The 26,487-nt window shown below is 43.3% G+C and overlaps 1 protein-coding gene across 6 annotated transcripts in view; it reads left to right on the top strand.

The window, feature by feature from the left end:
* The window catches only part of ncor1 (nuclear receptor corepressor 1), a 51,087-nt gene extending 25,298 nt beyond the window's left edge, over window positions 1-25,789 (top strand). For 2 of the 6 annotated variants that reach the window (XM_019895115.1, XM_019895116.1), the window contains 32 exons: window positions 1,899-2,029; window positions 2,251-2,546; window positions 4,279-4,344; window positions 5,769-5,905; window positions 5,997-6,090; window positions 7,458-7,905; window positions 7,985-8,108; window positions 8,267-8,444; window positions 9,099-9,266; window positions 12,786-12,952; window positions 13,100-13,214; window positions 13,531-13,607; window positions 13,699-13,864; window positions 13,954-14,079; window positions 14,178-14,261; window positions 14,336-14,586; window positions 15,580-15,889; window positions 16,019-16,234; window positions 16,909-17,109; window positions 17,504-17,653; window positions 18,920-19,078; window positions 19,226-19,361; window positions 19,513-19,976; window positions 20,091-20,204; window positions 20,933-21,081; window positions 21,174-21,385; window positions 21,485-21,628; window positions 21,711-21,856; window positions 22,055-22,108; window positions 22,269-22,454; window positions 23,486-23,665; window positions 23,747-25,789. In XM_019895115.1, the coding sequence (XP_019750674.1) occupies window positions 1,899-2,029; window positions 2,251-2,546; window positions 4,279-4,344; window positions 5,769-5,905; window positions 5,997-6,090; window positions 7,458-7,905; window positions 7,985-8,108; window positions 8,267-8,444; window positions 9,099-9,266; window positions 12,786-12,952; window positions 13,100-13,214; window positions 13,531-13,607; window positions 13,699-13,864; window positions 13,954-14,079; window positions 14,178-14,261; window positions 14,336-14,586; window positions 15,580-15,889; window positions 16,019-16,234; window positions 16,909-17,109; window positions 17,504-17,653; window positions 18,920-19,078; window positions 19,226-19,361; window positions 19,513-19,976; window positions 20,091-20,204; window positions 20,933-21,081; window positions 21,174-21,385; window positions 21,485-21,628; window positions 21,711-21,856; window positions 22,055-22,108; window positions 22,269-22,454; window positions 23,486-23,665; window positions 23,747-23,946 (5,649 nt within the window). In that variant the 3' untranslated portion in view covers window positions 23,947-25,789. The remainder of the gene's footprint in view (window positions 1-1,898; window positions 2,030-2,250; window positions 2,547-4,278; window positions 4,345-5,768; window positions 5,906-5,996; window positions 6,091-7,457; window positions 7,906-7,984; window positions 8,109-8,266; window positions 8,445-9,098; window positions 9,267-12,785; window positions 12,953-13,099; window positions 13,215-13,530; window positions 13,608-13,698; window positions 13,865-13,953; window positions 14,080-14,177; window positions 14,262-14,335; window positions 14,587-15,579; window positions 15,890-16,018; window positions 16,235-16,908; window positions 17,110-17,503; window positions 17,654-18,919; window positions 19,079-19,225; window positions 19,362-19,512; window positions 19,977-20,090; window positions 20,205-20,932; window positions 21,082-21,173; window positions 21,386-21,484; window positions 21,629-21,710; window positions 21,857-22,054; window positions 22,109-22,268; window positions 22,455-23,485; window positions 23,666-23,746) is intronic. The other 4 variants (XM_019895118.1, XM_019895117.1, XM_019895120.1 and 1 more) reach the window with 4 other exon arrangements.
* Window positions 25,790-26,487: the final 698 nt, after the last annotated feature.

Genomic DNA, 26,487 nt, shown 5'->3' with positions numbered 1-26,487 from the left:
ACCCTGTCTGACTTGTTTACCCGTACGATCTTTTGTTCTCTTCAAGTTTGACGATTTTAAGTTTTCTTTTCCGAAATATCTCAGTCAGTGCCACTTTCCTTTTTATCCAAAAAGCACAAGCGTAGATTGTTACTGGTTAGATCCGTAACATGTCAGAAAATTGGCAAAACCGTTGGTGGTTGTTTTCCACGGCAAAAACGGATGTTTGCAAATGTCTTATTTTGATTCAGCAGAAAAAGATGCTTTCATGGCGGACTACAGAAAAATGATATTCGCTGTTGTTGACAACTTTGTTCACAGTGCGGATAACTTCTCGTGATTTATTAGAATGTTTTTAACACACACCATTTCTGGAAAGCAGTCATTTCATTTTCAGCGGTTATGCACGCAATCCGCTACTTTTAGCATTTTGGTAGTTGCGAGAAGCGTTGTTCGCTAGGAAAGGAAAGACTGTCATGACATGCTTTACAAAAGGAAACAAGACTTGTGAATCAGCAAATCTGAAAACAATTCCATCTTGCCAAGGAAGGTCTTCATTTAAAAATACTGAACAACCACATCACCACAGAGTCTCATTTTGTCAAAACATCTGTCTCGAGGCCCTTTACAAAATGTTGGAGACCAAGCAGGAATGCCACAGTTCTCAAATCACCCCCAAAGCAAACACTTGAGCGCTCAATGCGCCAACCACAACAGCATCCCGCTGAAGAACAAGTTTGGTGAGAACGTCTCGGGTCTTGAAACCGATTGCAAAATATTTCGGAATCGTCAAGCGCCAAAACATACAAGCTGTTATTGACAGGAAATGAGTACAGAGGTAATGTCGTAGTCCCAAGGTGGTCGCTGGCCTCCCCGCATACATTAACCTATATTCTCAACTTGGAATCTGCAGTTTTCCTTGAATAGTAAGAACTCAGCATTGGTATTGTTGTGATGCAAAACCCAAACACTGATTGATTGTCTGAATCTATGCTGTGTGATTTCAATTCTGCAAGTACTGAACATATCAACCCAAATTTGACAGATGCCTCAAGACTCCTAAACGTGGTTGAGTCCGTATAATAATGACTTTTGATGAATAGTCGGTCTACAGATAAAGACGATGCCGATTGCCGATAATCCCCCGACAGGCATCGGTTTAGTTTTCGCGTGCCATAACGGTTAAGACAAGCACATTATTTGGCCCCCTTTGGAAGATGTTTGGGATATTTTGCTTGGCTTGTTTGAGGAGTATGCAAAGTAACATGAGGGGTTAAGAGGAGTCACAAAACCTGCTCATATGAATGTTGTAAACTGCTTTTAATAAAGATTGAGGATATTGGATTATTTGTACTTCCTGTGGAAGACTTGATGCGTGTCACTGCCCGCCAACATTGTCGTGGCCGCGCACACTTCTGTGAAACCTTGTCAGTCGACAGGCCCGTCAATTTTTCAAGACAGCCCTTTAAGAGAGCATCCCTGTTGTAATGGAAACACAAATCCCTGCCGTGCTTGTATGACGCACAAACAACTCAGCAACCAGCATTGTAGCATGGGCGGGGGGAAACACTAACGCGGGCATAAAAACCCTAATGAGAAGGAAAGAGAGAATAATAAATCCGAAACTTTTTTGAATAATTTATGCCATCCACTGAAGTGCATGAAGGTATCGACAGCAGAAGTGTTGTCAGACTGGTGGTATTATCTGAAGCTGTTTTTGTTTGCAAAGACAGAAAATTACAATTAGTAGTGGTATTGACATGAATTCATTCTGAGCAATGGATTCATTTTAAGATGGCAGACTATTATCCTCAGCAAATCCTTTTTGTACACTTCTAGTAACCAAATAAACGCACGATCCGTATTGTTGAAAGGAAAACCTGCAAATTAAGCCGCTTTCCTTTTGTTTCCGTTTGCAGCAAATCACACGCCCCGCACAAGAGGAGAAGTCCGAAGATAAAAACGAAGAGGACAAATCGGAGAAGCCAGAGAAAAAAGATGATGAGGAAAAGAAGGACGAGGAAGAGAAAGACGAAAAGGAGGAATCCAGGTGACTTGTGAAAATATTACATTTGTCCCTGCGTCAATTTAGGCAAGAAATTATCACTACCTACCATTAGTTTTATTGTCCTTTGATCCTCTAATATACATGTGCCATAGGATTGAGCGTGACAGTGCAGGGCCTGTATTTGCTGAGTCAACTGTGGATAGATGTTTTTTTTTTTTTCCAAGCAGTCTCTAAAACTGTTTTTTCCTTCTTGAAAACCACAGGGACATTGGCAAGGACAAAGACAAGTGTGACGGTGGGGAGGACGAAGACGGAAAGGAGCAAAACACGCCGCGTGGCAGGAAGACCGCCAACAGCCAGGGCCGACGCAAGGGAAGGATCACCACTCGCTCCATGGCCAACGAGGCTGCCACCATGGCGGCGGAGGAAGCACCTCCCCCTGCTTCTTCAGAGGCCGCCGCGCCAGATCCGCCGCAGCTCCCTAAATCTGATACAGCTCAGAAGTCCATAAAGGAACCGATGAAACCGCCTACTCCGGGAGCTTCACTGGATGCAAAAGGTGAACCCAAAATCAGCACACCGTAAAAGGCCAGGAATACTGAATATCATACTGTACCGAGATCTTTCGATAACATCATTGGGTGTTTATGTTGAGATGACAGTTTTCATTTTAATCTTGGGCTGAACGAAGTCATGCATAGCCATAATGATGCCAAGCAGACGTTAGTAGGCCGAAAATTAGGTTGCTGTCCTTGTCTTTAAGTAAACAGACACGCTAATATCCCTCAGTGTTGTCTATCCATCACCATGGCAGTGTGCTGCTCCAACGGTTGTTATGGTACTCGGTCACACATCTTCAATTTCACCCTCACAAGCCCCGTCACTCCAATGGTGACTGCTTCGGTTCTCAGGTATCCAAGCCCCTTATCTGTTAATCTTGTTTCGGCGCTAATCTGTATCATCTGTTCCATGTTTGCGAAGTACGCCGGGCATCTCTTGACGCCTGCTCCCTCCAATGTCTGTTGAGCTCGACATCAGCTCATACAATGTTATGCAAGGTCTGTCCTTTAATGTGATTAATTAACGTGCTAGTGTGGCCTCCCGTCCCTTGAACCCTCTGACCTCTGGCCGTGTTCTGCGCGTGAAATACTGTTGACTGTAATCTCTCTCAGTGATTACACTGGGGCATTTGTGTGTTGCTTTCTTCCTCTGCAACCACGTTGCTGCTAAAAGGAAGCTGTGGGCCAGACAAGCTCAAAAGGAGATTTTTGTGGGGGGCACGTCGGTTCATCTCATTATTTGAAGTTGTAATGGAAGGGGGAGGGTGCACGAGAGGTGAGCTCTTGTCCTGAGGTGAGACGATATGATGTCGGCAGAAACCTCTCCGGCCAATGACCACCCAGAAGAACCTGTCACGAGGAGAACATGTGATTTTTGCCACTGCAGGTCAAAGCAAAGTTGAGTAGACTAGCATGTGATTCATGTAACTCAGTGCAGGGTAGAGAGACGCTGGTTGGAGACATCCGTACGATAATTGACACCCCCCATTTTTGAGGAGGGGGCAAGCGCACTGTAAATGCCAAGGGTTTATCCGCTTCTATATCGGTCCAAATGTTTACACAGTTTCAGTCCACACTACAGAGGAGACTGAGCCAGAGTTCACTTCAATGTTAGGAGCTCACTTCTGTGAATTCTGTGTGCGCGCGTGCGCATGCGCGTCGTCGTTTGAAAGGCCGGTGGGGGCGTGACAAACTATGCAGCCATGTCAAGGCAAGTGGGAGTGTGTATCAGTCCGTGTGTGTTTGTATGTCACACAAGGGTTGGGACAGCATGGCTGTTCTGTCTTTTAGCCTCCATCCAAGGCCATTTCCATTCTACTGTCTGGCACTACATCATCTCACCTAAGGACCTCCCCTTGTGGATTATAACGGATGACGGCTGTTTTTTTTTTTTTAAAGATTGGTGGGGGGTGTGAGGGTGTACGAGGTGGTGAATGACCTAGAGCGACAGTGGGAGTGAGAGGGAGTAGGTCTCAGCAGCTTGTGAATGTAAACAGATTATTAGATTAGAGGCCATGAGAAGAAGCCGGCTGGAAAGAGGACAGCCTCTCTGTCTGCTTCTCTCTCTCTCTCTCTCTCTCTCTCTCTCTCTCTCTCTCTCTCTCTCTCTCTCTCTCTCTCTCTCTCGCTCTCTCTCTCTTGCGCTCGCGCTCTCGCTCCCTTACACCCATACTCCCCTCCATTTCTCTTGTCAGTGCTAATGGGGCTGGGTCTCTTTGCCTTCTGATTTAGCTGGTGCTGGCGAAACTGGAGAAACTTCTCGCTGGACCGAGGAGGAAATGGAGGTCGCCAAAAAAGGTAACGCTTTGATTATTTACGTTCTTTAGCTCACAGTCTTTCACCTCTCTTGAGTTTCTTTCTGTGACCCTTGCTATTCCTTGTTTTTCCACTCCCCTTCCCCGCTCACGATTCTGTGAAGGTACCTTGCCCTACCCATTTCAAACACTCCGGCAAGAAAGAACGTGATCATGAACCCACAAAAGAATGAATGTGCATGTGCAATATTCCAGGAATGGTTTCAGGTTGTCTCATTTATTTCCGAATTTCATTTAGCTGGACTGCTCAGTTGGCGTCTTAGAAATGATCAATTTTAATCTAGAGTAATATTGGAAATGCTCACTTGCTCAGAATAGACCAATTATAGAAGAAGTCATATGCTATGCGTTCAAATCCATTCCAGTTCTTTTAGTCCAAAACGGAACCAGTAGATTTAGAGATAATTTGCATGAATTAAAATGTGAAGTCTTACCAGTATTCAGGTTTGTGTTTCAGACACGCATGTGAACTCGAGTGCATTGACTAAAGAGGCCTGTTAACCTTTGCTCATTGTACAATTAAGAGGGTTTTGAAATCACATGCTGTATGTTCTCGTTTTCCACCTTGCATTGCAAGTAAAAGTTGTAATCTGCTACGCTATTTCAGCACAGGCTTTGCAAGTTACATTAACAATTTCCTGGGAGGAAAGAAACTTGCCTCGAGAAAGGGGAACTTGACAAGAACATTTTTTTCATAATTTCAATCTATCAATCAAATTGAATGATGGAATGATTGTTCGAAACAAAGCATTCTGTCTAGGGATGTCCCGATGACATTTTTCCTGACTGATGATTTTTGTAGAACGTTGAATGGACTTGATTTTGAAGATCTGTTGATTAACTTTAGGAATGCATTGAGAAGAAAAAAAAAAGAGAGCGTGCAAATTTCAATGCAGGCATTCCAACATGTTATGTTTTTATTTGTCCAGAAGTGTAGTGCAGAAATGGTTGAAACCAAGTAAACAAATGAAATATATATATTTTTTTAACGTATTAGTGATGTGGCACAAAGTAATGATGCAAACCAATTAAATTTAAGTGTTTTGTCTTGATTATACCAACAAAACATCCAGTATCAGAAATGTTACCACCGATGGAAACATTACACTCTGTAATATGAAACTGAGATGTTGCTGTTCATTTTGACAATGTTGTTGTACTTCAGGATTATTTTGCTGCACACCCGTTTTTAGTAGCTTAGCTAAGAGTGATGCAAGAATTCATCTTTAAATCGAATGCAGTACAGGATCTATACAATCTATACCACAAATTTCTTGTCATACAGATCCGGCTTTAAACTTTAAAAATATTTATGCCAGACTTGGCCGTTCCTGTCGTCTTTTAAGGCTTTGGTGATTATTACCACACTGCATTTTGTGGTAAAATGGCTCTCGTTTTTTCCATCAGGTTTAGTTGAGCACGGGCGAAATTGGATGGCCATCGCCAAAATGGTGGGCACCAAAAGTGAGGCACAGTGCAAAAACTTCTATTTCAATTACAAGCGACGACACAATCTGGACAACCTGCTCCAGCAACATAAGCAGGTAAGACATTTCGCGTCGCCCGACGTGGAATGCCATTTAAATTGCCGCGTACAAATACAAGGAGTGACTTTTGTCTTTCTCTGTCACGCAGGACACACGACGGGCTCGTGGCGAAAGGTCTCAAGGTGAAGGTCTAACCACAGCGTCGCCCGAGGATGATGACGACAATGCAGATGACAGTGAAGGTTAGAGCAACAGATGATACAAAGCACGTGCTCGCTTTTAACCCGCCACGCTTTGACACCTTGGTTTGGACTTTTATGACTGATTATCTCAGCTAGTCTGAGGGCTCATCGGAACAAGGACATAAAGTGTTTGAATTTGTTCTTGTATTGTGAAACCGCATCATTTCTAATTGCTAAGGATAGAGGACTTAAAGAGGAAGCCTGGCATAGAGCTCGGGAGACCTGATGCAACTTGTTAGCTGATTTGGCACATCGAGACCCAATTTGAATTGATGCCCGTGTCACGAATGCCCATGTAACTAATGCGCCACGGGTTTTAATGAGAGAAAGAATGATAAGAGGCTAGGGCAAAGATAAAAGATACGATTTGTCATAGTGGCGCCTGTTGCGTAACCTTTATTGCCTGTAAAGAATCAAGAAATCCCGCTGCTCGAACACAGTGTGCTAGGGCCACATGCTTGATTCAACAGGTCTGACCTCCTTTTGTTGTTGTGTTCACAAGATGCTCATAGAGTGAGACAAGAGAGACCACTGTGCGTGTGATCAGTCTTCCACAAATAGATGAATATCGGCGAGTCACGAACGCGTTTACTTGATATAATGTTTTTAATTTGAAAATGAAAACGATTTCCATCGCTGGGGCAACAGCAGGAGCTCAGAAGCATTTTTTTCCCATGCTTATTTGACTGTCTTGGGAGACTCAAACTGCCCTCTAATTTGCTTTGCAATCACCATCTTCTCATGTGACACTTTTTTTTTTTTTTTTTTATGGTTGGCCTGTAAGAACGGTATCATTTAGGTGTCCATTGAGTTCATTTGGAGGTTCAGCTTTCTGAGTTAGGTGATCAAATGCATCTTCAAAATGTTGCGTTGTCAGTGCTGCAACTACAAAGCCAAATAATACAACCCATGTTGATTATTTTTAATGCAGACTGCGACTCTTAGGTCTCACCATTATTTTAGATCGGCGTTAATTGGAAGACACAGATTTTTTTTTTTCCAATTAACAATCATGAGGGTGGTGTAAAAGTGTTTTGTCTCCGCTTTGTTGTGTCTTTGGGGCCTTGAGCTGAGCTAGCCAAACACTGATGTGACGAATAACATCAAAGATAAGACACTGTTTGTCACTTGTGTCACGTGTGCTATTTCTTGGAAAGAAATGTGTGTGGTATTAAGTAGAAGCAGCATGGTGGTTTATTATGCCACTTTTTTTTCAGTGCCGTCAAATTGTAAATCTCTTGTCTGAAATCTGTACTGTGTTCATTCCAAATCGCAGTAAATCAGTATGGCTGCCAAATCTTTTTACATGTCAAGTGTTATGTTAAGCATTGTTTGACGTGTTTATTTTCCTCCTCTTGCATCTCCAGGAGGTGACAACAGCTCTGATACAGAGAGTGCTCCCTCCCCCTCTCAAACTGACCCCACAAAGTCTGGTGACTCCAAAAGAGCGGACGGTGCTGCTGGCGATGCTCAGACCTCCGATCAAGATCCGGTTCCCGTCAGCAATGCTAAAACCTCTGACCCCTCATACGGGGGCCTGTGTGTCAAGGAAGAGAAAAGCCCAGAGGGTGAGCCGACTTCTCATGAGGAAAAGAGCAGAGTGGCTTCCTACTCCGGTGTGGTCCATCCAAAAACGGAACCCCAAGATGTGGACATGAAATCTGGAGAAGTTGAGATTAAAATGGAGCCCGAGGTCAAGGAGAAAGGAGAGAAAGGAGAACATGGCGAGCGGCAGAAGGAGCTCCACTCCGATAATGACTCCAGCGCCACCTGCAGTGCTGATGAAGATGTGGAAGCAGAGCCTGAAAGACAGAGGTATGGTTTTTCTTCATCACTATATCAATGACTGATGTCAATGATTGTCCGAGATTCATGCTTAATGTTGCTCACGCAGAATACTTTCTATGGAGAAGCCGTCTTTGCTCAACCCCGTAGGCACGGTCCTGGTGTCTTCACCCAAGCAAACCTCGCACAACCTCCAGCAGATGCATCAGCGGGCAGCTGCCATTCCACCAATGGCAAGTGATTTAGATTGGAAATACAACTAGCTGCTTGTAAATGCAATTATGAACTCAGAGAGTAAACATATGCAGGAAGTGTATTATGAAGTCATATTTCCATCATGCTGCAGTTGCCAGACGATTTGAAGCAACATTTCTCTTATTTCTGTCACAAGGTACCTGGTCCCTATGGCCATAGTCCGGTTCCCATCAGTGGTTTTGCCATGTTGCAACATCAGATCAAAGCGGTGCACGCGTCTGCACACCACGAGGAGAAGCAGAGGCAGGACCAGGGAGACCTGGAGCGCAGACCGCCCTTCAATACCCGCAGCCCGAGTCTGGTTGACAGAGATGGTAGGAGGAAAAAAAAAGCCCCATTTTGTTCTATTTCGCCTCTCTCTTGTTCAGAGCTCTTTCAGCTGCATGTGCTGCTGCTGTTTGCAATCGACTATTTATAGTGGATGCTTTTTTTTTCAGGCCGTGTTTATTTTTGTACCTTTTTTTTTTTTTAAGTTAACCCTTGGGGTTGGCCTTGCCTGTTGTACTGCTGTTCAGCCTGAATCCACACAAAGAAGGTGCTTTCTGATGCAAACACAAAGAGTTTCAGCCTGTCTTGACGCTATGCTTGAGATTGCCTTGAATGAAGAAAAGAGGTTGTGGGGACTTGTGACTTGACTGAGTCCAAATAGGCCGTTTGCTGCCGCTGTACACAAGATCATTTCTGAAGGGCAAAGAGCGAAGCCACTCTTGTCGGCTGTGTAATAGCTTCATGCAAAGCTTTTAGCACCCTTAAGTCAGCGTGCCGTAAAAGTGACACGGCTGTCAGCAAACCCCTGGGCTGTGAGAGAGCGGCTTCTGTTGCAAAAGTTTCAGTGCGTGAATAGCCAAGTAGCCATGAATGGTGTTTGCGCCCTTTTCATCTGGGTCACACTCAATGCTTCAGGGCAAGGAGTTCTCCTATTTAAAAGTGGTCGTCTTTCCCTTTGTCCTTATACCTGTGTACTGCAGGTAAGCCCCTACCCTACATGCCTTATGACATGACGTTGGCTTTGGACCAGGAGGCCCTTTCTGGTCAGCCAGGCTTCCCTTACAGACCCCCTCCCAGGGATCTAAGCAAGTCCTCACCCCAACCTGATCCCAACATCCCCAATGCTTTCTGCTACAGTGTGCCGCCAGGTAAAAGCACACATCCTCATCTTCCTCTCTTCCCCCCATTGCCTGCTCTCTCAGGCGCCTCCAAAAACATTCTACTTTCCCCTCCTAATGCTATATAGACTCCCTTTACTGAGCTAAGACTCATTAGTCTCATGTTTTGAGACAATTTTTATCTGTGAAACGGGCTTCAGGGCAGAATCCATGAAAACGTTTTCTCTTCTTTTTTTCCCCCCCACCCCTTGGCCGATTTAAAACTTGACTGTGTGTTAAGGTGTGAAATTATCAGACATCGGACTAGAAAAGAGAAATCCTGTGGCGCTTTTGGACCCTCAAATGTTAGGCTCGTCGGCAATTGAGTATTCACTACAGTACTACAATTGATTTCATTTCACTGTTCGAAATGTTACATTGGTGGCACCTAATTCTGCAGTCTAAAAACATACAATTGTCCAATACTGTATTGCACCCAGACAAGATTTCTGTTACCGTAATGGCATCTGTAGCGAGCAGTCTCGTCTGATGGGTCCAGGTTGAATTTAAAAATGTTGGGGTGAGGACCACCAGCAGCAGGCGTCCACCTAGGAGCCGCCGGCAGATCGTCACGCGGGTCATATTCCCCTGTTCCAGTCTCCAATCTCCACCAGCTTTGCCTTTGCAGTTATACGTCAAACTATATTTTTGCCACTTTTCAGTCTAAACCGACCACAAACCCTCTGCATCTTCATCTTCCAGTTTCATAAAATCACATGAAATTAATAGAACACGTTTTTAAAATAACAAAACATAGCAGAATGACGACTAAATAAAAATGGGAATCGTTTTAAAAACAAATCTGCTATTAAAAAAATAATTCTCATTGAAATGGATTTTAGATGATGACTGAATAAAATAATAGACGTGTGTATATTTGAGACTCTCAGAAATGCATTCATTGTCGAAAAACAAATCGAAAATGTCCCTGGCCCAAAGTGAGCAGAACAAAAGCTGAAATGCCTTTTTAGGACTTTTTGTTCCTCAGAACAGTATTGCCTACAAATGGTGTCTGCATGACAGCTGAAACATTGAATAACATGCATCTGTAGCACATTTTCTAAACCTTCATCTTCGACCACTAATCGTCTCTTCCAGTCAACAGCAAGCCACTTTGAGATTGAATTTGCAAGTTTGTCCAATGTTGATGTATTACTTGTGGTCCTGAAGCAGTCACCGAGTTTGGTTTGCTTCAAACTCATACCGGAAATGCTCGCGCTAACAACTCTGGTGGTATTTGTGCTCGCCGCGACATGCTTTGCATTTATCGAGAGCAGGGGTGATACTCGCGAGCACCAGGAAGCCCCCATGGCCCCACGAATCGCCTGTGAATCTCTTCTAAAAATATCTCACCAGTGATGGCACACTGTGATTTTCTAGGAATGTTATAGAAATGAAAACTGCAAATGTGAGCACTGGCTTGGATTTAAATATATTTTTTTAAGTACTTGATTTTGATATTGATCTGTATCCTAATTATTATGAGAAAGTATTTTCATCATTTTTGTCTTCATTGAAATGAATATCATGAATTGTTAATAACACACAATGATAATATTATAGCATGAACAGATTATTTCAGCATGTATCAAAGTGGTAGCCATCTGTACTAATTCGTGCCCAAAATGTAGCTCTCAATTTCAAAAAGATTGGCGACCACTGATTTACATCGCTCTCGCATCTCAGAGGCATGTTGCATCTCCCTATTCTTATCTATGGAGCCAGATGCTTGAAGCGCTTTGGTGTGATGCCAATACCAATTTTGCATTATTTTCACAAAAACACAGTTTTCATCAGAAATTGGCCTCCTATCAGCTGTAGCAACGCAGTCGAGTCATATTCAAAGCAGTTGTCAGTGGTACTTTATTTACCTATTGGTTTTTGTTTCATTGTGCAGTTGTTTTTTGTTCCGGGGGTTTGGGTGGCTCGCTCGTAAAACCAGATTCCTTTGATTGCTCTGTTTGGAACATCCTCAGCAGCACTAAAATGAATCGGATCATGGTTGCCTTTGTCACTCTATTGGCACGGTGACTACTTAGATGGAAATCATCAGCTCCTCACATGCAAATACTCTTCGGGACTCAATGAATGCATTCTATGCTAGTTGGAGGTTTTCTCTCTTAGGAAATTGAATTTGTCTGATATCCCTGACTGGTTGATTTAATTGGTGCAGTTATCTTTGTACCCGTTCTCCCAACCTGACTGGAATAGTCCTTTGTCATTTTGAAGGTATGGATAAGTATTGATGGTTTTTGGGTCACATAGTTCCTTACTTAAATTGAACTCTAAATTGAACTTGTGTGTCTCAAATTTGCCACAATACATACGTGACCTTGACACTACTAGCCACGTACAACCAACAACGTGCAACGTTAAGGTCCATCCCCAAATAAGCAAATCTTTGAATGATGAAGATGACTGCTCACTTCAGCTCAGTATCAAAATCATGAAACTCTTCATGCCTCCAAGGTGGTGCATTTTTATCCCCCTACAAATGTAAATGCTTTACATTTCATGATGCCAGTGGAGTACCAATTCATGCATCATTGTATTATTATATTTTTTTTTTGGGAGGGGGGTGGTGGGGTATTTGGAGTGGGCGTTGTCCTGTGTGGCAGTACTTATGACACATAAAGGTAACGGCCACTCTTTCCACCTCAGAGATTTATGAAGATTATTTTCTCACCAGCATAAATGCCATCCAAGTTGGAAGTGGAAGAAGTTTGGCAGTTGTTTCGAGGAAAAAAAAAACCCATGAAGAGTAAAGAACATGAAGTATGCAATATCTGTGTGGTATCCAGGAACACTTAAGCTTTCCCAGATCAGAGTTAATGTTGCAGTGGTTGGTAATGTGAAAGGACGCAGGAGAAATGCACTTAGTGCAGGTCTTGCATTAGCAACCATATTCTGGCTTTGGCCAGCTAAAAGTTGGCTGCCATACAGTAATGTGTGCACTGCAATGAGAGGAGGTTAAACTTGTGCTGTATGGAAGTGATGTCATAACCTGCACTGTTAAACCATTCCCATTTTCCGCCATTGCTTTTGTGTCCTAATGTAATCTCCTACTAAAGTGAGGGTTTTGTGCAATTCGCCAAGTACTGCAGCTGAAAGCCCAGTTCAATGTTGGCGCCTCTGTGTCTTGTTACACACATTGGAAATGGGTGAGGATGGAGTCTTACAGTTGTGGTGCAGGAAAGGTTTGTGGCTCATCGGGTTCGTTAAGGTGTGGGAGACCACTCTTTCAACATTAAGTGGATTAACAAAAAAAATCCGTACACCCTTGTGCAAATGTCCGTTTTATGTGAGATTAAAATTGTCAATTGTCATGGTTACCTTTGAGAGCAAATGGTCAAAGATCACACATTAAATTGGTTGTTAAAAAAAAAAAGCGTTAGCTTTGATTTTGATTCTAAAGTTGTAGATTGCCGAAGTAAATGTTTTGTAATCCATATGTTATCTAATACTCAGCAAGAGTGACCGTTTTTTTTCCTCTTCTAATATTCTCTTCAGTCCTCCACCCAGCCCCCAACCAGCTGATCCAAAGTCTGCCCGATGGAGCACGGATGGCTTTCAGCAGATCCAGTCGACCGCCTAACATTCCCTCTCCTCCTCCTCTCATTCCAACCACCAAACCCACTGACAAACCGTCCTTCATTCATGGGGGCTCAATATCTCAGGTAAGAAGAGCGTGCAGACGGACACAATGGTAGTCAGGACTTTTTTTCTATTATTTTGTCCATTTACACGTTTTATGCCACATTTAAATTTCTGGCTTTTCTCAATACAAATGAGTCAATCTGATCATGACTTGTCCGCTATTTTAGGGAACGCCAGGCACATACCTGCCTTCACATGCCATCTATGGGCCTGACGGGAGTAAGAACACTGTGGGCTCCATCTCTTTGGGCCTGCCTCGACACCAAGATCCCAACAAATCTGGTAGGCAATCCACATGTAGCTACAGTTACGCTCAAAATGATTTCTCTCCCATTGCAAATTCGGGCCACAACTCAAGATTATTTCAAGACGAGAGAGAGAGTAATTTGCGGTGACTCAAGACCATTTCCAAATAACACTGCACAACTAATATTATGAGCATGCACTGTTCTGTGAAAGTAGCTATCTTGCAAGTAAATGTTTACTAGGCATTGAATAATTTTGAGAAAGTGGTTCTGATGTCATTACTTTTTGCTTTTTTTTTTGTACTAATGGACACTTAAACTGTTGTAAGGACTAATTTGACCTACTTTTGCAGGTCCATCAATACATGATGGTCGAGGAAATCCGTCTAAAATGGGCGACAACCTGGCTTTCAGAGGATCAATCACTCAGGTAAAGATGACGAGACGGCAAAAGTATTCAAATGTGTTCTTTCTGAACTATGTTCCTTGATGTTTTTTTTTTCTTCTACTTCCTTTTCCAGGGCACACCAGCCCTTTCCCAATCTACTGTTGCTGCTGACCTGCTGAAGGGCACCATCACAAAACTGGCCACAGAAGACTTGGGTAACTCTGACAAGGCCAGGGACCAACTGGCTAAAGGTCATGTTATTTATGAGGGCAAGAGTGGTCACATCCTCTCTTATGATGGTGAGCACTCTGACTAGGTTTTTAACAATGCGTGGATGTATCCCGTGAACAAATACACAGATGTAATTTTAATAGTATTTGTCCAAAAGCCATCAAGAACCCAAGGGAAAATACCCATAGTCCCAGAACTGGCCTTGAGTTGAAACGCACTTATGACATGATGGAGGGACCCATCAGCAGGGGCCACCCTGGCAGGGAAGGAGCTCCATTTGAAGGTACTTTGGTGCGATTGTACAAATGCATACACTGTACACTATTGACTGAGTCTAAGTGCCAATTCTGTATAACCAAGACTGAGCCTGTTTTTGCACAGGTTTGATAAGCAGAGCTTTGCCCAGAGAGGGCCTCCATGGAGATTCTAAAGACCGACAAATAATCACTGGCTCGATCATGCAAGGTAACAAATTACAAAGTTGCCCATTTTTGTTGGGCACTGAAGAAGAAATAAAATATGCGCTTTTCACCTTTTAGGAACACCTAGAACTGCTGCAGAATCATACGAAGATGTTATGAAATATGGGAAGCAGATTAAAAGAGAGAGCCCACCTATCCGCTCCTTTGATGGAGGAATTGGCAAAGGAAAGCCCTACGAGGGAGTTAACACCATCAAAGAGACTGGACGCTCCATTCATGAAATCCCACGACAAGACCAGTCTGGCCAGGACCTCAGAAAGACCCCTGACCTCTCTGATAGGAGGGTCATAGAAGGTTCCATGTCTCAGGTTAGACTTTTTCAAACGGTGGATTATTTATTTCTGTCATTCAATTTCCCTTGAACTCATTTCATGCCAAAACATAAAAATACATTCGCAAAAAACCTATCATTTAGTGCCAAAACGTAGAAACACATTTTGGGTGTTGTTTTTAATTAAAAATACATTAATAAAGGGCTTCGCTCACCTCCTCAGTCAGTATCGAGGCTGTGGGAATGTTTCAGTCTGATAAATAACCACTAGATGGTAGGAGTGGCTTTGATCAGATCTTGGTCCACACAGTGCGAGTGGCTGTGGGTGTGGCATGGTGATCCTGCATTTCGAGGTAGGTGACGTGCAGAAGCAGTGTGGTGGTGAGGACATGGATAAATACCAGCAGCTAACTCTACAACAGATATTTTTCAAATCCAAAAAAGATGACCAAGTCCCATCGTGATCCTTGATGAACACGTGCACACATGCATGCACACGTACACGCAAACACACAAAGTTCAACATTCATGAAAAGTTCATGCATAGGTTCATGCATCACTGCAGTGCTGATCTTGCAATAATCTGTTATTTTACAATCAAAGTGACCTTTTTTGTTGTTATTTAGTTGGAAAACATTTTTTTAGATGTTTGACATACCAGAAATCCAAAAACAAAATGGTGAAGTTCTGCTTGAAATGCATCCTTTGACAAAAACATCTTTTTTAACTGCTGTTTACTGAAGCATGGTAAAGGGTAGAAATTTACTTTTTTTCTGATGAACAAAGAGGTTTAAAGCTTTCTTTTTGGTACGTTCCATGCTTATATAGCTAGAGAACTCAGTTTTCTACAGGCCTTCAAAAATTAGTCAAAATGGTAAAAAAATACCTGGCACCGGCTCTCCTTATTTGAGAAAAACGGCTGGCATTAAATGAGTTAATTTCATTTTATAACAATTGCCAAGGTAACCGAAGTCTTTTGGATATATTTGGTTCGACATTACGGTATGATCATGATCTGTGTTTCTCCTAGATTCACTCTCTGAACCAACCTACAATCAAGCACAATGTTAAGTCCCTTATCACCAGTCCCAGTAAGCTTTCCCATGGCCTACCCCAGCTTGAAGCCATGGAAAGAAGCAAGTACGAGGAGAGCAAGGCAGTGCGCCACACCTCAGTGGTCAACTCCACCACCTCTGTCCTGCGCTCCACACACCAAGAAGCTGCAAAATCTCAGCTCAGCCCAGGCATGTACGAGGACGCCAATGCTCGCAGGACCCCTGTGAACTACAGCTCCAATTCCGTGACCAGAGGTTCACCCATGCTGGGACGTTCATCAGACGGTATTTGCCACATGCAGCATATTCACAATAATTTGAATGTTAGCAATCTAGCCAGTATGATACCATTTCAATCAAAATTGGTGAGCCTTACTTGATTACAAAAGTTGTGTCTCCCTCTCACCCACAAAGGAGCAAAATCTGGTGCACATGAAAGAAAGAACGCCATGACCCCCACGCAGAGGGAAAGTGTCCCAGCCAAGTCCCCAGTGGCGGGTGGCGACCCCAGGGCTTCTCACAGCCCCTTCGACCCTCATCACCGGCCGGTTGTTCCAGGGGAAGTGTACCGAGCCCACCTGCCTCCACATCTTGACCCCAGTATTGCCTTCCACCGAGTGATTGATCCTGGTATTTTGTTTGAAATCCCTTACATCACTTTAGAATCACCGCTCATATACAGTCAGTACTTCGCTTTCCGAATCGATTTCTGACTGGCTTTGTACACTTTGCCTAATGAGCCTTGCTATTGTTATCCTTGAAGTGACGTCACACTTCCGGATTTGACTCACTTTGGGAAAACGATTACTTTGTCGAATTTACGAAATCGAAATGATTTTTTTCATGCTTTCATGTATTTTGTTTAATTACTTTACTCGTGACAAAAACATTTAATTTGGGATTTTCTAAAATTACTTCACAGCTGACCTTTAAATGATCTAATGACAAAAAATAAATAAATACTTTAGTACTACGTACGGGCTGGCAGTCACATATACATCGTGCTTAAATTGCCAAGTGGGCATTTTCTTTCCAAGCTAGCCCTGTTAGCTAAAATTTGTATAGTATTACCTAAAGCTGTAAAAGCTTTTTCAAGCTAGGAAATGTTATGTATCAATTACGGAAAGGGTAGAGGTAGCTTAATGTCATTGTAGCGCCTGTTTGCTATTTCTTGACCTAGCCTTTCTTGTACGGAATATGAAGCACGTGCAGCATTGTTTGGTGCTGGAAAAAACAAGTTCAGCAGTGAATACAGATCATGTGGATTTGAATCGTTTCCCCTCCTGCGCTCCACTGTGTTGCAGCCTTCATGTTTCCCAGACAACCATCTCCAACTGGCTACCACAACACATACCAGCTATACACCATGGAGAACACGCGGCAGACCATCCTCAATGATTACATCACTTCTCAGCAGATGCAAGTCATCCCCCGGCCTGATATGCCCCGTGGGGTGTCACCGCGGGAACAGCCTGTTTCTATCCCGTACCCAGCTGGAGCTCGAGGTATGGTTCTCCACCAGCTGGCACTCTCGTACCCGGACAAGACACCCTGGTTGGGAGGGGCCCTAGTTTGCACACTTTGTTGCTGTGACATAGTAGTGGATACCTTTTGCAGATGTCCAGAAGCAAATGACCTCTTCGACATTTTGCTTATTTTAAATAAGGCTGCAATATATCCGGCTCTGTTTTAACAATTGATAGCTGTGATTCAAAAAAACCCACTCTGCAAGTGGTTGCCTCGTCTTGAAACTTTCTCGCAGCCCTGCTTTCCTATTACCAAACTTTTTGGTAGCACTGACAGATGATGGTGATGGGTTTATGCAGTGCTAGTACATTGAGAAAAAAATGATTTGGTTTCTATTGTTCACCATTGGCCCTTTGCTTCTGTCTGTAAAAGGGATAATTGATCTAGCCCAGATGCCTCCAACTATCCTGTTGCCTCACCCTGGGGGAACAGGTACTCCCACTTTGGAACGTATCGCCTACCTCCCCGGAGCTCAGCCCCCTTTCACTACTAGGGCTTTCAACCCAACCTCCATATCGCCAGGTGAGGATTCCATCCCCAATACTTACACGCCATCTTCCCTTAATTTCCTCGCCGCAATCTTGTGTTCCTTCACGCCTCTCATGGCGTGCAGACCTGCACAAGGGTGTCCAAGGTCAGTTCTTTCCTGTCCAGACTAAGTGTAAGCATAAGTCATGAATGATGTAGTCAAAAGTAGACAGTAGCGTTCACGCTTGGTATAAACATGCAACTCTACTCACGTATCCAATGACATCTAAAAATAGTAAGCACTACGTGACTGGGCTGTATTGACCCAAATCAGTTAACTCATTCAGTACCAGCCAATTCTGGACCAAGTCTGAAAAGACGTTGAAAAACGTCTTTGGGAGTGAATGAGTTAAGAAGCTTCCTGTAGTGGTTATGCATGGCGCGACACATTTTTTGTTTACAGTAAAACTTTGTGCCTGGGCCGTGACATGACAGCTGTGCATGAGTGCAGGCCACCAGAGGTTCGAACTGTTTGAAAACGCATGTCGAGACATGCTATTATTATCCCTGCAGGAAGCTTCGTGATGTCACCCTCAATAATACTGACTATTGGTAGGCCTGTCACGATAATTACTTTATCGACTTATCGCTCGATGAGAAAAAATTAACATGATAGTTTTTTGGGGACTCAATAAATAGTCATTTACATGCGTGTTTGTTTAAATACATCATTAACGTCCACTTGCGTCGCTTCGTTGCCTCTTCTCTCAGTCAACCTGCTCGTTCGCCGCCGTGCGAGTGCCAACTCACACGGGCACATAACACGAAGGGTGGAGCTGCTGTTGAAACCCGATTAGACCGTTCGGTTTGTATGTGTGCCATCTGTTCGTAGGCACACGCGACCCTTTCTGTCATCTATTCATGAGCCGGCGCAAAAATGCGCATTTGCTTACAGCTAACCTCTATGGTGCCTTTTTTGTACCATTTCATTTTTTGATTATGTACCATTGATTCTGGGAACATTCATTGAAAGAATTGACAGCGTGACCAGCGCAACGAGTTTATCTCTTCAATGCAGGTGCATCGAGGGGGCTTTGAAATCGCTATTAAAACAAACATGTCAGTCCACCATCATTATATCAGTGGCCTTAAAAAAACCCCGATACGATCGTTTATTCGGAAACCTTTTTTTTTTTTTTTTTAATCATGACAGGCCTTACAGTTGGCGAACAATTCAATAATTCCGGTTCACCCCCAAAAATCCCATTTGCGTGTGGTATAATGAATAAATAAACCTGTCTGTCTTTATTTTACTCTTAGGTCACCAAGCCCACCTTGCTGCTGCGGCTGCCGCTGCCGCAAGTGCGGAGAGGGAACGAGAACGCGACCGTGAGCAGCAGGAGAAGGAGAGGGAAAAAGAAAGGGAGCAGCAGCGGGATCGAGAAATGCGAGAGCGGGCGAACGATTACATTCGTGGAGGTGAGCGTATTCTCATGAATCAACATTTTGAACATAAATGTTCTCCTTTCTCTTCACCTAGTTTATTTCGAAAAGCAAAGGCACGCTATCACCACAACATTAGCCCGATGATTGACATTGTTGGAATGTGCATTTTGTTTTGATCAGGTGGCGTTGAGCAACCAGGCCGGCCAGGAAGCCGAGGCTATCTGCATTCTCCTTCCCCTTCACTCAGAACGCAGGAAGTGGTTGTTCAACAGCGACCAAGCATCTTTCAGGGCAAAAGTGTCATCACTTCTTTAATGTAAGTCAAACCAGCTTGATCTGATCTGGATTCATGCATGCCTTTTACATGTGATCTCAATTTCAAATAAAAAGGAAATAGAATGCATGACAACAATAAATGCATCATTGCTTAAAGGGTTCTCTGAAAACGCTCCCAATTTTATTTTTAGGCCTCATTCCTCAGCAGCAACAGCTGCAGCCCAGAGTAACTCTCGCTACAGTACTGCAGCTGACGCACTGGCCGCTTTGGTGGACATTGCCGCCTCTGCCCCACCCGTGGATGTGACCAAAGTGAAGGAGAGCAAACGGGATGAGCGGGATGACGACTTGTGCTCGGCAGCTCGGAGAACAGCAAGCATCTCGGAACAGCAGCAGGAGCCAGACCGGCGATCCGTACCATATGGTGCTATGTCTCTTCCGGGGGGGAAGCCCCACCCAGCGTACCCCGAGGGTGTTGGCGTTAAAGATAAAGGGCCACAAACCTCAAAGTCCCGCATTGAGGAAGAGCTTCGAACCCATGGAAAAACGACCATTACGACCGGTAACTTCATTGATTTCATCATCACCCGAAAGATCGCTTCAGAAAAAGACTCCCGAGAGCGAAGCTCTCAAAGCTCGGACTCCTCAAGTAGCTGTGAGTTTATGAGAAGCTATCGCAACCTGTATTATCAACTGAGAAATATGCAGCATTTGTATCTATCAAGATTACCAAATTTTCAAAACATTTTGTTTTTAATACACAATCCAGTGTCATCAAACCGATACGACAACACTGGCGGAGGAGCCATTGAAGTGATAAGTCCTGCGAGTTCCCCAGTCCACTCCCAACAGGAAAAAATGGACGAAGGCCAGCAGACGGCAGGTACGACCACGCACATGCACCCAGGTAGTTAGTGGACAAGCCAATGCCAAAATCCACACAGCATCAAAATTATACATACAGGCTCAAATATAGACATGACGGCAGTATATTTTGGTTGAATGTGCCTTAGCGAGTGTCATCTCTGCCAGACACATTTTGTATCTTTCACAAAGTTTCGAGCATAATTCAAGATGGATATTTGACCACTTTACTTTGGCAGAATTTTGAAAGTTCATTTAGAAATATAATTCTGCTGACAGCCTGCTAACTTTCAATGGAGCCAACGCATTGAAGAGAACACCCAGGGCACCCACATATCGGCACCTAACCAGTCAGAGGGAAGCTGTTGGCCAGATAAAACTGAGGAGAGCAAGGAGAAATAAACTTGTGCCTCTTAGAGACCCAATCAAAGCGAAGCTTATTTACATACGCAATATTTATTCATATGAATGAGAAAATGAACTATTCAAAATCGGTTATTTCCGACCAACCAAAATAGTCTTGCTCATTTCCAACCCAAATTATCTTGCAAACCCAAGAAAAGGATATCACAGACTACCTTTTGTTACGCTAAATGGTCCCCTTTTAAAATTTAAGATGGATCTTGTATAATCATTCCACCAAAGAAAAAGAAATACAATCGATGTCAAGTGCTGATGTCAAATCAATGCATTACTTCACCCTGACTCACACCACATCATTCATGCTGTGTTCCCGAATCCGATTAGCTGGCATGCGGGTTTATGACTTGAGTCGATACCGGCCTTCGGCAGATCCACCACAACCCAGTTCCCAGCATCCCCCTTCATCCCAGGCTGACAGCTATTCTCAAATCCCCAAGACGCATCGGGTCATGACCTTGGCAGACCACATTTCGGTAGGAAATACGCGTGACGTACTGTAAACTGGATATACCATAAAGATGAAAACTGACCTGGTTTTGTCATCCTTCCCTTTTGTGCCACCCAGCATATTATAACGCAAGACTTTGCGCGGAATCAAGACGCCGTGTCCTCTTCAGCCTCCACCACATTCCAGAGCACGATGCCACCCGTGTCTTCGTCGAGTCGAGCCAAGGTGCCCAGCCGCTACAGCCCTGAGAATCCAATCCAGCCCCCGCATCATCACCGTCCCCCCAGCAGGGTTTCCCCGGAGAACACCACAGACAAACCCAGATCTCGGTACAGAAACGGACATTTCATCATTGAATCATCGGCGCGAGACAAAATTATCACCCATAATCATGACAACTTGCCTCGGATCTTTTTCCCCTTTTCCAGTCCTGGCAAGTCTCCAGAGAGAGGTGGCAGGCAGATGGAGAACTATGAACCCATCTCCCCACCGCAGAGCTACCAAGGCCTGGAAAAGCAGGAGACTGGTGGGCCTGCACCCCAAAGGCGAGAGGCGGAAAACTCTGAGATCAGGTACGTGAGCTGCACAGACCAGAATGCGGGAAAAAAATCAAACAAACAAAAAAACGAAACGCTTTTCTGATTATTTTTCAAGGAGTGACTCACGGTCCCCTGGGAGTGTCAGTTATCTGCCGGCCTTCTTCACCAAACTAGAGAACACCTCCCCTATGGTGAAATCCAAAAAGCAGGAGATCTTTCGTAAGTTGAACTCCACCTCTGGTGTTGGTGATTCTGATGTTGGTAAGTGGGGCTTCTCGTCTTCATTTCGCCTTAACCCACAATGCATGCACCCAAGGGTGAAACAAGTCGTTTGTGTGTGTGCAAGGGAGGGCACGTGTGTCGTCTTCACTGGCTCTATTTGACTTTCAAGCTCATCAAACCATGTCGTTACATTGATGTATTAGTTTGTGATTTTCAACAACTAATTGTGTCTTACAGGAAATGCTCAGCCAGGAACAGAGATTTTCAACCTGCCCGCTGTCACCAGCTCCAGTAAGTTACAAAGATACGTTTGAATGTGGCTATTTTAAATAATCCACCTATGATCTCGTGAGCTGAAGTCTGGGCTCGGCTCCAGCACGACAGAAAAGAGCTTCTATTTGGTCGGGATCAACATTTCTCATTGTATATTTTGTCGCATTGCGATTTCTAGGCAGCATCAACCCGAGGAACCACTCCTTCAGTGACCCTGCCAGTAACCTGGGCCTGGAGGACATAATCCGTAAAGCCTTAATGGGTAACTTGGAGGACAGACCGGAGGAGCACCAAGGCACCATTAGCAACTCATCCAACGCAAGCAGTGACACCCGCCAGGAGGCCAGCCCGTCGCCAAGCATAGGTACATGCTAATTGTTAACTCAGCCTTTACCAGGGGTGGCCAAGGTATGTTGTACGGGCTGGATGAGGCCTACTGTGTTCTTCAGTCCAGCCCACTGATCATTTACAGCACAGATGTTCAACTCGAGGCATGTGAGGACCTGATTCCTGTGGCCCACTTCATGTTTTTTGCTGAATTCTATTCCAAAATTGCAAAATATCTTTATTTTTATATTGACATCAGTTAATTATGTTAACTTCAGCTAATGCATGCATTTTTGTGACCAAACCTCTTTTTCCAAATGAACTGAAACAGATCTGAAGTATTTTTCTTAACTTCTGATTTCAAAATGAGCTATCCATTCAATTGTTGAATATGATGAGGTAATTATATATACATCTTAATGGTTTCAGAGTCATATTGGCCCTCTGAGAGAAACCGTAAACTCCATGTGGCTGTGGCCCGTCACAGAAAATTTTGACACCTCTGATTTACAGTATTAAAAGTCCTGTAATGTGCTTCATTATTTATTCTTTATTCATCTCAATAAGTCATTTATTAATTTTTGTCATTGAAATAAAATTTTATGACATAAAATAAACTACCTATTAGAGTATTTTTTTCCTAAATAATTGGTTTATGATTTAAGTTATTAAATACTAACATTTTAAAATACTTAAAAGAATGAACGATTTAACTCTTTCAATCACGCAACAAATAAAATAGCTTTATGCGCAAAAATTGGGTAAACTTTTTTTTTTTTTACTTCATTGGATAATTTTATTGGTTTATTGTAAATAATAAAGCTATAGATTTCGAAATTATTGGTTGATGAAAAAGTGTAAGATGGAAGAGTGGAATTTTTCTGTACATTTTCTAATTGTTAAAAAACAAATATAATCTATGAATAAATGGTCCGTCCATCTGTCCATTTATTGAAGAATCATATGTGGCCCTTGTGCACAAATGTTTGCCCTGGTTTAGTCTATACATGACATACTTTTCAGGGGGGGAAAAAAAATTAACATGTTGCTCCTTGGCCACACCCACAGTGAAGCAGAAGCAGGGCAACAAAGCCAACAGCCGGAAGTCAAAGTCTCCTAACCTGGGTCAGGTCTACTTGGGAGGAGATCGCCCCTCCTCAGTGTCCTCCGTACACTCCGAGGGAGACTATCACAGACAAGCACAAGCCCAATCCCAATGGAGTTGGGATGACCGACCTTCGTCGGCAGGTCAGTCAGTCATGTCTGTTTAATGCTGGATAAAGGCATTCTCAAATGTCATTTCCGTACATATCGTCTTTCTCGTTCCAGGTTCCATGCAGTTTCCTTACAACCCACTGACCATGCGCATAATGAGCAGTACGCCACCCACCTCCATATCTTCCCCCTCCATCCAGAGTCAGCAGCAGCCACAGCAGCCACCTCCTACTGGCGCTCCAGTGGGCCAACAGCGTGTGTGGCCGCCTCTGATGTCAGAGCAATACGAGGCCCTGTCAGACAGCGATGACTGAGCCTGGCCCGCAGGAAGGGATTAAAAGAGACCCGAGATGAGGCGGTATCTCTTCCACCCCCTCCAGGACACAAAAGTGTCACGTAGACAGGATGATGTCCAATTCTTTCCTGGTGCTATGGCGCCCCCTAGCTGTAAGCTAAGTGTACAAGCAGCCGACGAGCGACTGGGCTCTCCCGAGACTCACTTTTGGTTTGGAAGCCGCACCCAGTCTGGTGGGGAGGTGAACCCGACTGAGGAGATGACTTGTGATATAGTGAAGCTGATATGTAAAAAGAGACTTTGTTTAATTTCTGTAAAGCTATAACTCATCTTCAAAAAAAATCCTTTTATGTAAATAGAATAACCTTTTTGCAGTGTTTTTCTTAACTTGATTATTTCTTATTTTAACCCACTCTATTGCTAAGTGAAGAAGGTGTGTGATCTTGAATGCCACCAATGGTTTTTCCCTGGCTCCTTTCCCAAACCAGCGTCCACCTTGACGTGTGATTTATTGTTGCTCATGTGACACAACGGAGGTGGTTTCTTCCTGCGGCACTGTCTGGATACGAAAAACATCCAAGGACATGCAGTGCTCAAAATTTAAACCGTTTTGATATTTGGTTATGTTCACGCCCCGTGTGTGTGTCATTTTCAACAAAAGTGGATAGAATCCATCCCACGTCAGTACGTTCGAGACAGGGAAATGTCTTCGAGGAAACTTGTGAACACTGGTCTCAGAACTAAAGAGTGACGCGAATGAGGAATAGCGTGACCCTGTCTAATAAATGAAGTGAGCCAACCCCCACCACCGCCACCACCCCCACTCCCCCAACCCCATAAAGCTGACAGGGGTAACATGTTGCTGTTTCTGCTGTTTCCACCATGTTCAAAATGTTGTGCTCTAAAATGTTGTCACAGTTTAAACCGGTCTGGAACATTTGTTTTGCCCCCACCCCCCACACCTATTTTTTTTTTTATGCTTTTGCCATGCCTTGTGACTTGAGAGGGGAAAAAGGCAGCTTTAACTAGTTTTCTCAGAGATATTCTTCAATGTTTATTTCAATTTTATTTCCCTATTGTACCTTTTTTCATAAGTCTCAGAAACAATCCGTTGCAAATTATGACCCACTTTACCAAACAAAATGGTCTGCACCATATTTGCACTTTTTTGCTTTGTAACTAACAAAAGGCGTACTACCTGCTGTCTGTATATTCACGAATAATTGGTAGTATTCAGCATTTTTTCCCCCCACCACTCGCAGACCTTAATAGTCTTTCACCTGTTTCATCATTCTGCAATCCTTAATGGTAACTGTACTTCTGAGTACATGGTACCATATTATCTTTGAGATTGCAATTGTATTTCCATGATGTTAAATAATGGGACTGAAACAAGCCACATTGCAAATGTCATCTTCAACTTTCACTTAGCTATTTTCAAGTCTCTCATCCTCCATACTTGATGTGTTTTGTCACCCGTTCAAAAAGCTTTTTAATTATCTCACGACACATGATCAGATGATTCTATTCTGGCAGTTTCCACATATTTGTTTGTTTTGTGTCCTGTTTAGATGGGATGGTTGCTGTTTACAAAGGCATTGGCAGAAAATGTTTACAAACTTGAATTTCCTAGAAAGCTGACTTGAAGCCGAAAAAAAATTGGAGCATCTTCTCAAGCTAGAAAACCCGCGTGACATTTTTTTGTCTTTGAAATTCAAACTTGAAAACTTATCCACTTCGATGTTGAAATGCAATGATGAAATGCAATGATTGTATGGCACAATGTCTTTTAGTTGGCTATTATAAGAGTTCAGACCAATCAAATAAAGTGGTTCTTTTTTTTCCACGACAGAAAAATGTCAGTCCTTGTAGCAACACTCTTCTTGTTCCATATGGCCTCGTCAGTCGTTTGTCAATAAGGTGTACACATTAATTTTTATGTTCACTTTGTGCAAAGAAAGCCAACACATATCAGAAGAACAGTAAATGCCTTCTTAAAAAACTATGAATTTGTCTAACAGTTTAGAGTGGATAATGTTACAATAATAATAATAATAATAATACATTACATTTATAAGCGCCTTTCAAAACACTCAAGGACACTTTACAATCAAAACAAGAACAATAAAACCACAGATATAATATCCTTGCATTGCTAAATTCATGTAACCTGATACCCTTTCCATATTTACAAGGTAGAGGTATATTTCACAGGATATAACATGATTTAGAACAATAAAAACACTGACAAAGTCAATATTTTCTGTTTAATTATGTCTTTACTGGAGGTCTAGAAGAACAGTGTTGAAGAAGCCATTTAACGTGCAGTGTCTGAAAGCACAGTGGGTCCTCGGGTTACGACTGAATTCCGAGCTGCGACGGCAACTTAACTGGAACATGCACGAAAGTCGCAACGTGGTCCATCGCTCTAGCGCGAGTAAAGTGACGTCATGAACTTTGACAGTCATTCAGGGTAAAACGTTTGTTTGTATGTATGTATGTATGTGCACGCGCGTGTGCCAATGGCAACATAAGATGGCTGCCCTATGGCTTGAACCGG

The sequence above is a fragment of the Hippocampus comes genome, unplaced genomic scaffold, assembly GCF_001891065.2.
Source record: "Hippocampus comes isolate QL1 unplaced genomic scaffold, H_comes_QL1_v1.1 scaffold177, whole genome shotgun sequence".
Classification (NCBI taxonomy): Eukaryota; Metazoa; Chordata; class Actinopteri; order Syngnathiformes; family Syngnathidae; genus Hippocampus; species Hippocampus comes.
Note: the sequence above shows the minus strand (reverse complement) of the source record. Positions and strands in the feature narration are given on the sequence as shown.